We start from the raw sequence: 13983 nt of genomic DNA on the forward strand, positions 1-13983 counted from the left end.
GTCCTTTACAGTTTTTAATCTAGAATCCGTCAGGAATAAGTGAAGTTCTTCCAAGGAATCAAGGATTAGGTTCTATACCATTTCGGAATATAATCGAGATATATTCTACAACGCCTCTCATTCTTTACTTGATCTACCCTACCCTTTATAGTAATATATTAGAAATAATTATTAAAAAGATGCCTATAATACTAAACTAACTTATAGTTTACTTAATCTTTACCTCGCACTTCTCTAAAATTATATATAGGATACCACTAGGAGCAAAAGAGCAGTTTTTTAATATTTTAAAAATAGCTCATAGCTATAAGAATAATATTATAATTAATCACTAATCATCCCCGAATTTCCACATTAGGGGACATTAACATTAGACTCTTCCTAGATAGTAAATAGCTATAGCTCCTATAGTTTTCACAATCACCGTTTTAACCACACGAATTTTTTATTAAACCCTAACCTAAAAGCCAAATATAACGCAAATGAAACTATTCGCATTTTTAAAGCCGGCGACATAGTTACTACCAAAGTTCATATCGAACTTCGGACAATCCCAGGTCCCCGCGATGTCCTAATTAAGGTCCACGCTACTTCGCTAAACTACCGCGACACGGCCCTTTCAAGGGGTGAATCTCGTGTAATCAGAAGTTAGCCTATGTAGTTACACCCTATTAAAATAATACTTAAAACTCACTATTTTTAAACCACTCCTATACTCTATCTCAAGCGTATAAAGGTCTAATAATAAATTACGCTCAAGAGAATTTAACTTAGAATTTCCTAAATTTTTAGCGTAGGTGTACGAGAAAAAGTGCTTATAGTCTACTTTTGAAAAACACTTACAGTCTGCTTTTGCTAAGCTTTTTTCCTTATACTAAAGGGCCTAGGGTGGATTACATTCTACTAGACTATAGTGACCCCTATTGGTTAGATTATGTTAATTAGCTTAACGATATCGGGAATGATACTCTAGATTATGTGATTTGGTCGGCGTTCGAGGTAGAGATTCTTTTCTGTCGCCACGATCGCGAGCACCTATAGAATGTTAGCTAGGTAGTCGACGAGTATGTGGATCATGACAGTAGAATTTTTTGGAATACTGTTTTTGATTCTGAGAAGGAGTAGGGGCCAGCGAATGCGAAGAGGGATCGAAAAGTTCTGGCGAATCAAGCAGCAGGGTTGTGCTACGTAACAGCAACATCAAAGTTAACTGGGAGACGCGTGCTGATGCACGATGTAGGTCCTGTAACGACGTGGCACAAGCTAATCCTGAAACGGAAGTTGACTGCATGAAATGAGGGGCATCATGTCAGACTCTGTAAGAACATGAACATGCGACCTCACAGCCCCTCCTATCTGCGCGCCTAACTGCGATGACTCGAACAACAAATGACCCTTTGGATAGCAAGCTGTCCGCACTATGGCGTTCTGCGTGTGACGATTATGCTCAAGAAACGGGAATTGCCCTTACCGATTGCGACTTCCCTAAGGTCCGCGGTCCCGAGGATCTGTCCCGTCAGTTAGACGCAGAAAAGGACCATTTTGAAGACTTCCGGATGAAGAAACGCCCACTATTCCATGCTATGCAGATGGTCCTGGTGCCGTTTGAGAATTGGGGCGATCTGATTGCGGGTACAGCTGCCGCTGCTTTTCCACCAGCTGGTTCCATCATGGGCGCCATGTTGCTCCTGATTCGAGGTGCTCGCAGGGTCAGTGAATCTTTCAACATGCTTACGGAGTTGTTTCATAAACTTGGCCATTTTGCTCTCCGTCTGGACTCGTACAGTGATGTTCCTCTTAGCGAAGGGATGAAGACCATCATTGTCAAGGTTCTGGTTAATTTCCTTCGGGTCTGTGCGGTGTCGCAGAAACTACTGAGTCGGGGGTCACTCAGAGCAAGACTTACAAATTGGACCAAGAACGTCCTGGTTGAGGATACGTCGATTAGCTCGCTCCTAGGCGAGCTAGAGGAGCTGACTAGCCAGGAACACAAGATGGTCTCTGCTCACGGGCTCGATCTCACTCATCAGGCGCTCAGAAATACAGCAGAATTACTCGAACGAGGCGACATCAGAAATGACCGTGAACGACTTGATAGAGTGCGGAAGGCATTAGATCCCGTCTCTGCATCCGGCCGCGTCTTCTCCGCGATCAACGAGAATCGGATACCTGGATCGGGCAGCTGGATTGAAGATAGGATCCAGTCCTGGTTGCATGGACCCGAGCGTCTCCTATGGATTCACGGCGGCCCAGGTGTGGGGAAGTCCTATCTAGCGTCGAAAATCATCAGCGATATCGCGACGGCAGAACCATCCGTCCCACCTGCACCTATTGTCGCCTCTTTCTTCTTCAAGAGCAACGATGTGGATCTGCGCTCCTTTAACAAAGCCCTGCGGACGCTGGCATGGCAAATCGTTGTCCAGCGATTGGGCTTCGCGACGCATGCCGAGGAGTTCTGTCAGAAAGAAGACCCAGCTAACAGCCACGTTGTTTGGAGGAAACTCTTGCTCGACTACTTCGTCGCGTCTCCACCGGACGCCAAAATTTGCTTTATCATTGATGGTGTCGATGAGGCCGACCCAGAGGAACAAGAGATCCTTTTCAGCCTCCTAGAGAGGACGTACGCGACAGAGGATCAGATGGGCATTCCATCAATCCGAGTCGTGCTTTTGAGCAGGGACTCGGTGCGCGGCATTCTCGACCACCACTCCCTTGGGTGGATTCCCGAAATCGAAATAACCAATAACCAGAACAAGGACGACCTTTCCGTATATGTCTCTCAGAAGCTGCAGAAGACCAATTTGTTTCGCGGTTCTCCAGACTTTCAAGCCGAGGTCGTCCGTGATATATGTTGGCAAGCAGAAGGCCTTTGGGAATGGGCCAACCTTGTCATCAAATCGGTTCTGCGCTGTCGGACCAAGGAGCAGATTCGGAAGGTAATCCGGACGATGCCCCGAGGGATCAGCGCAATGCTGCATGCGGAGCTGGAGCGCCTGGCTAGAGAGTTTTTGGCCTCGGATACGGTGGCGAATGGATTGCCCGACGAGCTGTTCGATGAGGAAGCGACGGGGACACAGATTCAACAGCTTGACATCTTACTTTCATTTGTGACGAAGGCTCAGAAACCGCTGACGGTGGAGCAACTCGACCTTATCCTGGAGGTCATCCTTGAAGAGGAGGTCCTGAATCTTGAGGACGACCTTCGCACGGTATACGCATCCCTGTTTTCGGTCCGGCCCGCTGGGGATGATGAAGAAGTAGAAGAAGGCAAAGACGCGGCAATTGTAACTCTGCGTCATAGTTCTTATTATGAATTCTTCAGCAAACCTGTGGAGGCTGGACCCATCCAGGTCGACCCCGACCGAGCTGAGGCATCCGTTGTATTTGTCTTACTCTACGCTCTCCAAAGAAACATCGCACCCGTATCAAAAAGGTGGCTAAGACCAGTCAATAGGTATGCTCAGAAATTCCTACCGCTGCATCTGTCGCGTGCAAATCCAGAGAAAGCAGCAAATCGAAGAGAAGATATAGCCACTCTGCTTGCCACTCTCTTCACCGAGAAGCCGGCGTTCAAGCCCCAGCACTGGCTCATTGAGAATTGCCGCGCGAGTCGCCTTTCTGAATACATATTTTACCCGTCGTCCCACCCAACAGAGATCGCCCGTTACTGGTGGAATACTCGAGATCGTGATACGGCGAATAAGAGGGCAGAGTTGGTACTGAATTGGCTCTCCTCGGATGCGAAAAAGCTCCTGCAGGATTGTGCTCGGTCTTCGGCGGTGGCAAGTGATGGCTGTCCTTTCACGGTGCTTTTTTCTCGTTTGGCAGAGTATTTTTCCCGACTTTGGCTGGCTCCGAAAGATATCAAAGAGGAGGATGGGTTACCAGGGGTCCTCTCCTCCATGCTATTTGTGTACTCTCAAATGGCAGCCACTTGGCCAACCCCGGACGGAAAGCTGAAGGTATTGGTACCCGGTCTGGAGCCTCGCAAGATGCTGCACACTGCCGAGATACAGCATCTCGAGAAGACGCCTATATGGCATGCCCGACTCGCCCAGGCAATCCTCCTGAATCATAACTATGCGGCATCCATCGAACAATTCCAGATCGCTCTCAGTGAACATCATAGGGAACCTTTCTTAAGCAAACAAGCGCTCTTTGTGATCCACAGAGACATGGCTCGTGCATGTGCCAAGGTCGGAAGGTACAGGGAGGCATTAGAACACTCTGACCTGGCCGAGCTGCTGTATGACGACTGCTGGGACCGTGGCTGGCAGGATTATATCGGCAAACTGCTGAATACTGCGCAAATGGAGCACGTAGCGAAAATGACCGACAAAGCTGTTGCCACCGCAAACGAGGCCTGGGAAGCATTCGTGGCACAAAAGGATGATTACCGAGACAGGGATACGCTGCATTCTTTCTTTTGGCTCTTTCTGCAGCTGCACCAGACACATCGTGTTCAAGATGTGTTCGATTTTGCCGTCTCACTTAGATGGACCGAAAAAGATGATTTGATCGAGTTCCTCACTTCGGGAATCATTTGGGCGCCTCGGCTAATATATCGGGTCCTTCACTATGCGCTGATGCGGGATGACGGGAAGCATATTGATCTTATTGCCTTGATTCCGGGCAGAGTCGCGGCCTCAAGGGAGACTCAAACCGATAATCTGGCGGCATCGAAATACCTGCTCGCATCAGTGATGTTCGAACACGGCCTGATAAGTGCAGGAATCCAAGCTTGGTACGAAGTTGTCTCCCTCGATAACCCTGATGGCTGGAATACCGAGCCGGCTCAAACGTGGTCAAGGAGCCGTTTAGCAACGGTGTGCCTTTATCATCCAGAAGCTCCATTCTGCGCAAAATCCCCTTTGAGATTGAACGAAAAGACTAAATCGGGTGATATCTGCTTGGTCATTTCGAGTTGGCTGCGGGACCATGGAGATATCACAAACGCTAGAGAAGCTCTTCGCGGTCGTGTGAAGAGAAGTATCGAGCTGTTATCGGACGATGGTCCTTCTAACGATGATGAGGCACTTATGATCCTCTTTAGTACATTTTTGGTGGCTGCGGACAGCTACGAAGATCTGAACGGGGCCTTGTATTTGCTCAAGGTCTGGCATAGAGACTGTTTGCGGCAGGCAAAGCGGCATCTTCCAGATGACGGAGCCGAAGGACCGGACGATGACAATTTTCCATTCTCAATCGACCAACTCGCCGAGTGTTCAAATTGCAAGCGTGAGATGAACTCAATATGTCATTGGTACTTCTGTCGTTCTTGCCCTTTGACGGCCATTTGTCAACGGTGCTACCACGGTATCCGGTCCACGGCATCCCATCTTAGGGGCATCTGCGATCCCCGGCACGATTTTTATTATACCGGCCCTCCCCTTCAACCCTCTGAATGTGCGCCGAATGGAATGATGGCGCTTGAAAGTTCTGATGGCAAGAGGCAGACGATTTGGATTGAAGAATGGCAGAATAAGCTTGCAGAAAAGTGGGGGACGGAAGACTTTGCCTTTGAGGGTGGACTGTCGGCTTGGTGTATGCGAGTATTGCCAGAGCCCCAGAGATCTCGGTGGGCAACATTTTTCAGGTAGCGTGTTGGAGGATAAGCTGGAACCAGGTATAAGTTGCAATACTGAATATCCCGATACTGGTCTCGGGGCTCGGCTGCAAATGGAAAGAAAAGCAGGTTTGGGGGTATTTCTCCATCCCAAAGTCAGATGGTTTTATCCATGAATATCTAATGGTTTTTATCCAACTATCAAAGCCTAGCTAAAATCACCAAATTTCCATTAGATATGATACCCCCGAATCTTGGTAGCTATTTATTTACGTTTCAAAATTTTCGGGTGCCAATAAGCCCATGATACTTTAGACAAATTTTCGTTTGACAAAGTAGTAGCCTTCCAGTACGCGTCAACGAAGCGCCTTACTATTCAACGAGGGTATATGATTCATATTAAAAGGCCAAAATTCAGCCAACGGCGAAGATAGAGCCAGGAATAGATTACTGACAAAGATATCTACTAGTATGACCTGATTGCTCACAAATCTCAAGGTTGACTGCGCGCTTTCTAGGTTCCAAATTTATCAATCGGAAGACGATAAGCCCCACTAACCACATGCCGCAACAGATCGGCATTTGGGATTCGAGCGATGCCCAGGTGCAGGGACCTACGCCCTATCCAAAACCTCTAGTGGCTAAAGTCAGCTGGTTCTTTATTTTTCATAATAAGTGGTCCTAGCCTGTGCAGATCGCGATTGGGGGCCAAAATGCTAGTATGGAAGATCTGATGTGGCGGCGCTCCCAGCAACATGTGTGAAAACAATAAATAACGCTCAAAAGGTCGCAGACTCAAACAATATAATGTTTACACTATATATTCCGAGCGAGGTACTGATTATACGGGGCCTAAAGCTGAATTAACACAGCGAGCTGGCATGTGCGTAATACATCACGCTAATCCCGGTCGCATATGATGTAATATCAAACATGAAGGTCATGTACAAGAACGTGTGGAGATTAAGAAATCAGCCTGAGAGCGTATTCCCTTTATTCTCAATTCTGGAGCAACCAAGACCTGCCCAATTTTAAGCCCAACCTGGTCTCTGTGTTTCATAACCTCACCTGACCGGGTAGACACCTCTTCGTGTGTTCAGACTTGAGCCCAAGATCAGAACAAAGCTCAGTCCACCACAGTCCGAGACTTCGTGGATAGTTTCCGTTGTTTCTTCCCGTAAGTCTCATTTACTTCAGTGAATTTTTCGCACAGAGAAAATCACATGAGAAGTGACGGCGTGCGAGTTCTCCCCTTTGATTATCACTTTGCACTTGGGCTATATTGACCTGATAATGCTCAAACAAAGTAACCAATAGTATTTACATCTATTCTTGTTATGGGGTTTGTCACGATAGCCGCCGCAGCTATTATACAGAGTATCATCTGCAATAATCTATCGCCTCACACGATGCCTGGCTTTTTTCGTGGCTTATGCAATCGCGGAGATATAGCGACTGACCTCGGTCCACATTTCTCTCCTGGTGCCAGTATTTGGATTCCAGGGTCGCCCGACTTCAGCACTGCCACTAAGCGGTGGTCCACATTGGGCGCCCCTAATGTCAGTGTTGTTGTTGAAGTCGCTACTGAAGATGACGTGGCAGCAACGGTACGAATAACTCACTCAACGCAGTGAAAGAAAGTAAAATTTGACTTTTATTAGGTGAGATATGCAAAAGAGAATGGTATGTCATTTCTGGTATACAATGGTGGACATGGTGCCATTGAGACACTTGGTGCAGTCGAAAATGGTACTGAAATCTGGCTCAATCAGCTGAACTCGGTGTCCATTGCTGGCGACGGTCAGACAGCTACATTTGGTGGAGGTGTCAAATCAAAGCACATCACAGACGCGCTATGGGCAGCTGGGGAACAGACAGGTCAGTTGATCAAGCATTTCCAGTGCTTTCCATGTTTTCATGAAGCAGCTAATTGATTTTCAAACAGTTACTGGCGGATGCGAATGTACGAGTCTGCTCGGACCCGGCCTTGGTGGAGGTCATGGGTTTTTGCAGGGTTGGTATGGTTTGATTGCAGATCAGTTTATGTCAATGAACATGGTGCTTGCTAATGGCTCTCAAATTACCGTTGACAAGGACTCCGAATTATGGTGGGCTGTCAAAGGTGCCGGCCATAACTTTGGCATTGTCACATCGGTCACTTCCAAAATCTATGATATTCCGGACGACGGGCTGTGGTCTTACAAGAGCTTCTTTTTCACGCATGAACAGGTTGAGGAGCTTTATGATGCAATCAATCTCTACCTCCTTAAGGGAGGGAAGCAGCCTGTAGACCTGATCAACTACTCTTTCTTCTTTAACTACCCTGCTGTTGATTCGAAGCACGTAAGTCTCGCTAAAAGAGATCGAAAATTCCTTAAGCTGATCCATCTAGCCCCTTATTGCCTTTTTCATCCTTCGTCAAGGGGTCGAGGCTGTTGAAGAAGAGTACGCCGATCCATTTGACAAACTCGGTCCCGTGATTACGACAGGCGGCAAAGGAACATACAAAGATCTTCCTGAATGGACTAGCAATGCTGACGACTCGCTTCCGTGTCGGAAAGCTGACCTAGCTAACGCTCGCTTTCCTGTGGATCTCCAAAGCTACAATCCCACCGCCCAGCGTTTCGCATTCGACACCTTTTCCAACTTCACTCAAAAGTTTCCCGCTTTCAACAATTCTCTATTCCTTTTTGAAGGCTACTCATTACAGGGTGTTCAGGAAATTGAGGATGACTCTACAGCTTTTGCCCACCGTAAAGCCAATCTTCTGGCGTCGCCTTTGATAATCTATCAGCCAACAGACAAGAGACGTGATGCTAAGGGTATGAGATTTGGAGAGTACCTACGTCAAGTTGTGTACCATGGCAGTGGACAGGATGAGATGTTTCCGTATGTCAATTATGCGTTCGGGAACGAGGGTCCTGAGGCCTAGTACGGTTATAAAAGTTGGCGTCTGGAGCGTCTGCGCTCATTGAAGAACAAATATGACCCAGACCGTCGGTTCAACTTTCATGCCCCCTTCCATTAGAAGGTTTCCCAGCCATCTCTTACAGGATACAAACTCGCGCAAATTGTAGGCAGACTTTTGTGGTACCAAGAAGATGGGGTATGACGTGCTCAGCAGCTCGTACGGTTAGAAGACTTGGTTCCAAAATATGTAACTAGCTTAGAGGGGAGTGGATAAAGGAGGCTCTGGTATAGTCTTGGCCTGGCTTTTTGACACGATTGCCGTAATAGGCGAAATGTTGGTTCATTTTGAGCAAGAACATTCAGATGAAAGGAGACTGTCTTTATTACCAAGGCACCAAGTACTATAAGTATTGAGTAAAGCTCGAGCTAGTACGATTAGCATCGAGAGCTTCAAAGTCTTGGAACAAATGCGCTATACGCAGGCGAGCAGGCATGCCGCCAACTTCGTACCAAGGTATTTCCAAAGTTATCACACACAGGCAAGAAAATAACTGTGGAGCTTCGAGATTACGTTTGCATCAAAAAGTGCATTTATGCAAGCAGTACAGAGTGAAAAAAAAAATTGTGTATTTCAGCCCCGCCTCAGCCAATCTACCTGGAACCGCCCATGTGCAACGTCAGAATAGAGGGGGCTTGAGGCCACCAAAAGAAACGACATTCAGAATTTGAGAATTATCTTGAGTTTTCACCCACTCTATAGCTAGATACTCTTTGTGGAATGTTCTTGGGGCCGTAGTCGCACTTTACACATTGAATCCGGGAACGCTAGATGTCAAGCACACTCTCGGGTGTGCAGGTCGATCTGACTGCATAACCAATTACCACAACCAAGCTGTTTGTCAGTAGATGAAGCGCGAGCTCAAAGATTCTACGAGTAGAATAGATTCAAGGTTCATAATTACATCCCTATCTAGGTGTTGAATACATCAAAACCATGCATTGATCTTCCGAGAATTATATACAGCCTCAAATATCTGTCTCGCATAGTACTCGGAAACATTCTCCTATAATACATATAAAAACCACAAATATAGGTACTGTACAGCGTACATATGTGCACCCATGCAAAGACACGTCCGGCTGTGCATAATGCAACGTCGCTGTGGCCATGTGATCAGCCCTGATGTCTCGATGTAGTGGAGCCCACACCGCCTGCTGCCTCGTCCTTCTGGTTTTATGCAACCTTCCTTGATAATTTGATTGAACACTGAGTATGTGGCTCGAAGGTGGAATGAATTGAGCCGCACAAAGCCGGACTGTGGAGTCTGTCCAGCCAGTCCGCACGAGCGTATTAGATACTAGTACAAAAACCCACTCCGTACATGAATAACCCATTCTTGGTCCGTCAGGACTTGATCATGAAGCACACGGGCCAATGTCTACTAGTATGTGTTCATTCATGAGATGATGTATCGCGGTGGAAACAAATCAGCGGACTCCACCCATTGAGGATGGATCTTTTGGTCTATGAAGATCAATCTGGTGTCCAAAATCAGAGCTACAAAGTATATGACTCGGCTACTGTACACCGTCCTCATACCATACCCGTCCATAAAAATTGACCCACTCCACTTTTCCGGCTAATAACCACCCATATTCTTTTCCCTCTCCAATACCACACCAAGTAGTATATAGATGTGCTGAATAATTATTTCTTTCTAATCTTTACACCTAGAAGAGCCTATGAGCAAGGAAACGCGAGTATTTTTACCGCGTACGTGACGAGAGACTAGTTGAAGGAGCATAGAAATCTTATGAAATTTAACCCGCCTAACTAAATTCAAATCGTTGTATGTATGGTTTAAGCTTCACCGATTTTAATTATATCTTAAGCCTGTGAATATAGGTCAATCGAGGACTGATTAGGCATATTTTAAAGTATGTATAATGGATGCTTGGTGGTTGTCTCCTCAAGAGTAATTGATGTTTTAATCTTGAGCATGCCGAGATGGTTGGCGACAGTTTTAAGAGCCAGAAGGTATTGTACGCGGTATGAATTCTCCAAATTTAAACCGAAAGACTGTGCGGAATTCAAGCTTTGCAAGCATGTAATTATATATAATTCATTTAGAGTATGGTGATGCAATGCACTAGATTGTAGATATATATACTTCGTGGGGTGGGGCTAAAAATTGAAGTGGAACAATACTTATCAGTAGGTTGTGTATACAGTCGACTCCCGTCTTTAGCACACCCGCTTATAGCACACTCCCGCTTATGGCACACCATTCGCTTGGATGGACCCACTTTTTCTTGATTTTACATACAAAACTCCCGCTTTTAGCACACTCACCTTTGCACACCTCTTTTTTTGCTGAGTAATCTGCTCAATCAGCCCCATTATCCAATCAGAGTGCCTTAAAACTATACTTCCCCCACCTCTACCAAGACCGGCCACCTAGTTTCTAAGCCTGGATTAAGTGGTGAGATTCAAGTTCTATGTAATTAAGTAATGAGAAGCTCGGTTATGATGATATTATACCATTAAATCAATTCTTGAATCTAATAGAGGAAGATATTGTAGTTGAAAATGAGACCGATGAGCAAGACATATATTTGATATGCAAAGCTCAAAAGCACGAGATACTGAAGAAAACGGGCCACCACCTAAGATATTATCCAATTCCGAGGTAATGGGTTATCTGTAGGATATATTACTATGGGTTGGAAGCGAAGGAAAGAGCAAATCAGACCATAAACGTTAGGTTGAGAGTTTAATCGGCGAGTTTAGCAGGATTTTAGTCGAGGAGAAGCGGTAGGTGACCTAGCATAAATAATATTATGTCATCCTCTCACTTATTGCACCCGATTTTCCTTGGATGGGAGGGTGTGCTAAAGGCGGGAGTCGACTGTATTACTTCCCGTCAGCTTGAAAAATCAGCCCCAACTCGCGTTACACCGCATGAAATTGAAACACAGCGTAGTTCCACTAAGGATGACAGGTTTAGTCGATGAGATAAGTTGACAACTACTTCTCGCTGCATTCTATTCTCTCCTTCTCTTTTCCAGTCTGGACTATTCAACCACTCTGAGCATAGGAACCCACGTTATCTGCTTTCCCCCGACTTGAACAAAGCGCCAAATCATGGGTATTCTCGCGGGACAAATCGGGCATATGACAACTGGAAAAATAGACATTGCCGTGGAAACTATTTTCTTGCTCATAGCTTTTGTTGCGGTTGGTGGACGGCTATGGTCAAGGAAACTTCGACGGGTTGGATTTCAAATCAATGACTGGGCAATTCTAGTTGCAACAGTATGCAGTATTCTCAACGACCTTTGCTTGACATTCGGAAAACCTGACATCACAGATTCTCATGACCAGTCGTTACGTTGTCGAGGTCATCGTCGTCTTATGGTGTGGCCTTGGTCTTCATGTTGAAGAGGTCATGAAGTACGGAGGGCCAGATGTTCTTGTTAGATTTGGGAAAGTAAGTCAATTCACATGAGACGTTTTGACCTTGAATACTAATCTAGCGTATCTAAAAGCTCGAGTACGCCGATAACCTCCTTTGGGTTACACTTTGTGCTTTGGTCAATCTCTCCATTCTTCACTTCTAAATAAGCTTGTTCCGCAATAGGGGCTTCGTTCGTGTGAGTTGCATTGTAATGGGATTATGTGTGGCATTTTGGATCGGCGGATTTTTTTCGATTGCTTTCTTTTGCATTCCGGTATCGAAGAATTGGTATTCGGAGCTTTCAGGGAAATGTGGCGATAGCCATGCCCTCTACGTTGGCTGTGCAGCTACTGACCTCATTATCGACATCATCACAATTCTCTTACCTATGCCGGTCCTGTGGAACTTGCAGCTTCCAACCCGAAAGAAGCTTGGGCTTATGGGTATCTTTGCGCTAGGATTCATGTGAGTATTCAGTATGACTCTCATCCGGCTATGTTAATCTAACTTGAGCTCGCAGTATTATAGCCATCACTTGCGTACGTCTCAAGTACATGTTCAGACTTGATGCGCTTGATGTAACATATAGCTACAGAAAAATAGCTCTGCTTTCAAGTCTTGTCCCGCTTCTGGGCATCACCAACACATGTCTACCAATCTTGCCTCCTGCACTGAAGAGGATTTTCAAGATAACAAAGTTTGCGTCCTCAGCTCATGGATCTGAAGGGTCATCAGGAGAAAGAATTTGGAGACGTGCATCATTCACACATGAACGAAAGACAATTTATGGACCTGATGTACCTCTTATCCCGCCAAGTCAGTCTACTGCACACTCTGTGTATCGGAAATCCAGTGGCCCATCGAACATCAATATCCAGGTCACATCAGATTGGGAAGTTCACTCGATGAATGACTCAACAAAGGACGATGAATTAACCGTTGGGTCTGTGTAACTTGCCGGGTTGCTTTAGTCTCAGGTTCTCGAGCTATTCCATTGCTCACTCGTTTCTTTTTTTTCATCTCTTTTATTTCCAGTCCGCATTGACAGAGTCTACACTGTATACGAACTTCCAACTATCTGTTTTCACCATGCCTGTACGTACCATATTTGATTAAAAGATGTCGAAGAAGAGTTACAGTCATATTGAAATAATGTACAAGCTTACTAATAGCGCTATCGGGGGAAGGAAGAAGGGAATACCTAGGGTCGGACGCATCTATGAAGTTAGTTGAAAATAGCTTGTCAATTTAGCCCCGGCAATGCCCATCGAAATCACTGGAAGTCCAAGCACAGTCGTGCAAATTTTCCAGAAAGCAATATGCTACCACTTTCGATTCAAGAACGTACCTACAATTTGTCAGTAGAGCTTAAATATATAAGTTGATAGAGATTAGCTGCCGGTAACTTTATTCAACCCGGCAGTGGTGCATATCCCGGTAACGCCATGAAACTACTTCGGTCATAAGATTATTCCTCCATAATGTCCACAGGCTCGGAATATTTTACACAAAACCAATCATCCACCTCATAAATGGCGGATCGAGCTCCTGCCATGCCTCAACGAGCTTCCCGTCGTGGTTTCATTTTTCTCTATCACGCCCTTAATCCTCTGGGATTGGTGTACTCGATAGCGTTTGCAGCCACTGCTCAGATTCTTATTAACCACAATAACTATCCGGCAGCCACAAACCTATCTCCCGCATTGCTCTAAATGATATAGGCTTCAGAAAATAATCGTATATTGTCTATGAATGTGCGGCTGATACTCAGCTCCCAGAAGGCCGGGCCAATTTCATCCATACGCCCATTTTGAAGGCAGTTTTATTTTCTTGTCAGCTAGAAATCCACTTGATGTATAGATAATAAGTATTGGCGCAATTTCTAATCGGGCAGCTTCAAAATTATGTTAGTAGAAGAAGAGGGAGCCAGACCGGTTATAGGCGGAAGGGATTGTCATTTACCACAGAGTTTATTACCCTGAATTCTGATCTTTGCGAACTACCCCTGGGAAATGAAACGGAAGTTCCTTAGCGCTCTCTCTCGATAAA

General features: G+C 45.7%; 3 protein-coding genes across 3 annotated transcripts; all 3 read left to right on the forward strand.

Annotated features, from left to right (window-relative positions):
* Window positions 1–1373: 1373 nt before the first annotated feature.
* On the forward strand, window positions 1374–5600 carry N7484_008258 (NACHT domain protein; the record flags this gene model as incomplete). The annotated part of the gene is made up of 1 exon (XM_057118645.1): window positions 1374–5600. The coding sequence occupies one exon, from the start codon at window positions 1374–1376 to the stop codon at window positions 5598–5600; it is 4227 nt and encodes a 1408-aa protein (XP_056968200.1).
* A 1375-nt stretch (window positions 5601–6975) lies between these two features.
* On the forward strand, window positions 6976–8594 carry N7484_008259 (putative FAD-dependent oxygenase; the record flags this gene model as incomplete). Its single annotated transcript, XM_057118646.1, is given in 5 exon segments — window positions 6976–7173; window positions 7228–7444; window positions 7512–7909; window positions 7959–8497; window positions 8513–8594. The coding sequence occupies 5 exon segments, from the start codon at window positions 6976–6978 to the stop codon at window positions 8592–8594; spliced, it is 1434 nt and encodes a 477-aa protein (XP_056968201.1).
* Window positions 8595–11621: 3027 nt separating this feature from the next.
* Window positions 11622–12658, forward strand: N7484_008260 (uncharacterized protein; the record flags this gene model as incomplete). The annotated part of the gene is made up of 7 exons (XM_057118647.1): window positions 11622–11792; window positions 11848–11967; window positions 12026–12070; window positions 12118–12130; window positions 12282–12399; window positions 12455–12473; window positions 12530–12658. The coding sequence occupies 7 exons, from the start codon at window positions 11622–11624 to the stop codon at window positions 12656–12658; spliced, it is 615 nt and encodes a 204-aa protein (XP_056968202.1).
* Between the last annotated feature and the right edge of the window lie 1325 nt (window positions 12659–13983).

This window comes from Penicillium longicatenatum, assembly GCF_028827895.1.
Source record: "Penicillium longicatenatum strain IBT 33135 chromosome Unknown contig_6_segment0_segment0, whole genome shotgun sequence".
NCBI lineage: Eukaryota > Fungi > Ascomycota > Eurotiomycetes > Eurotiales > Aspergillaceae > Penicillium > Penicillium longicatenatum.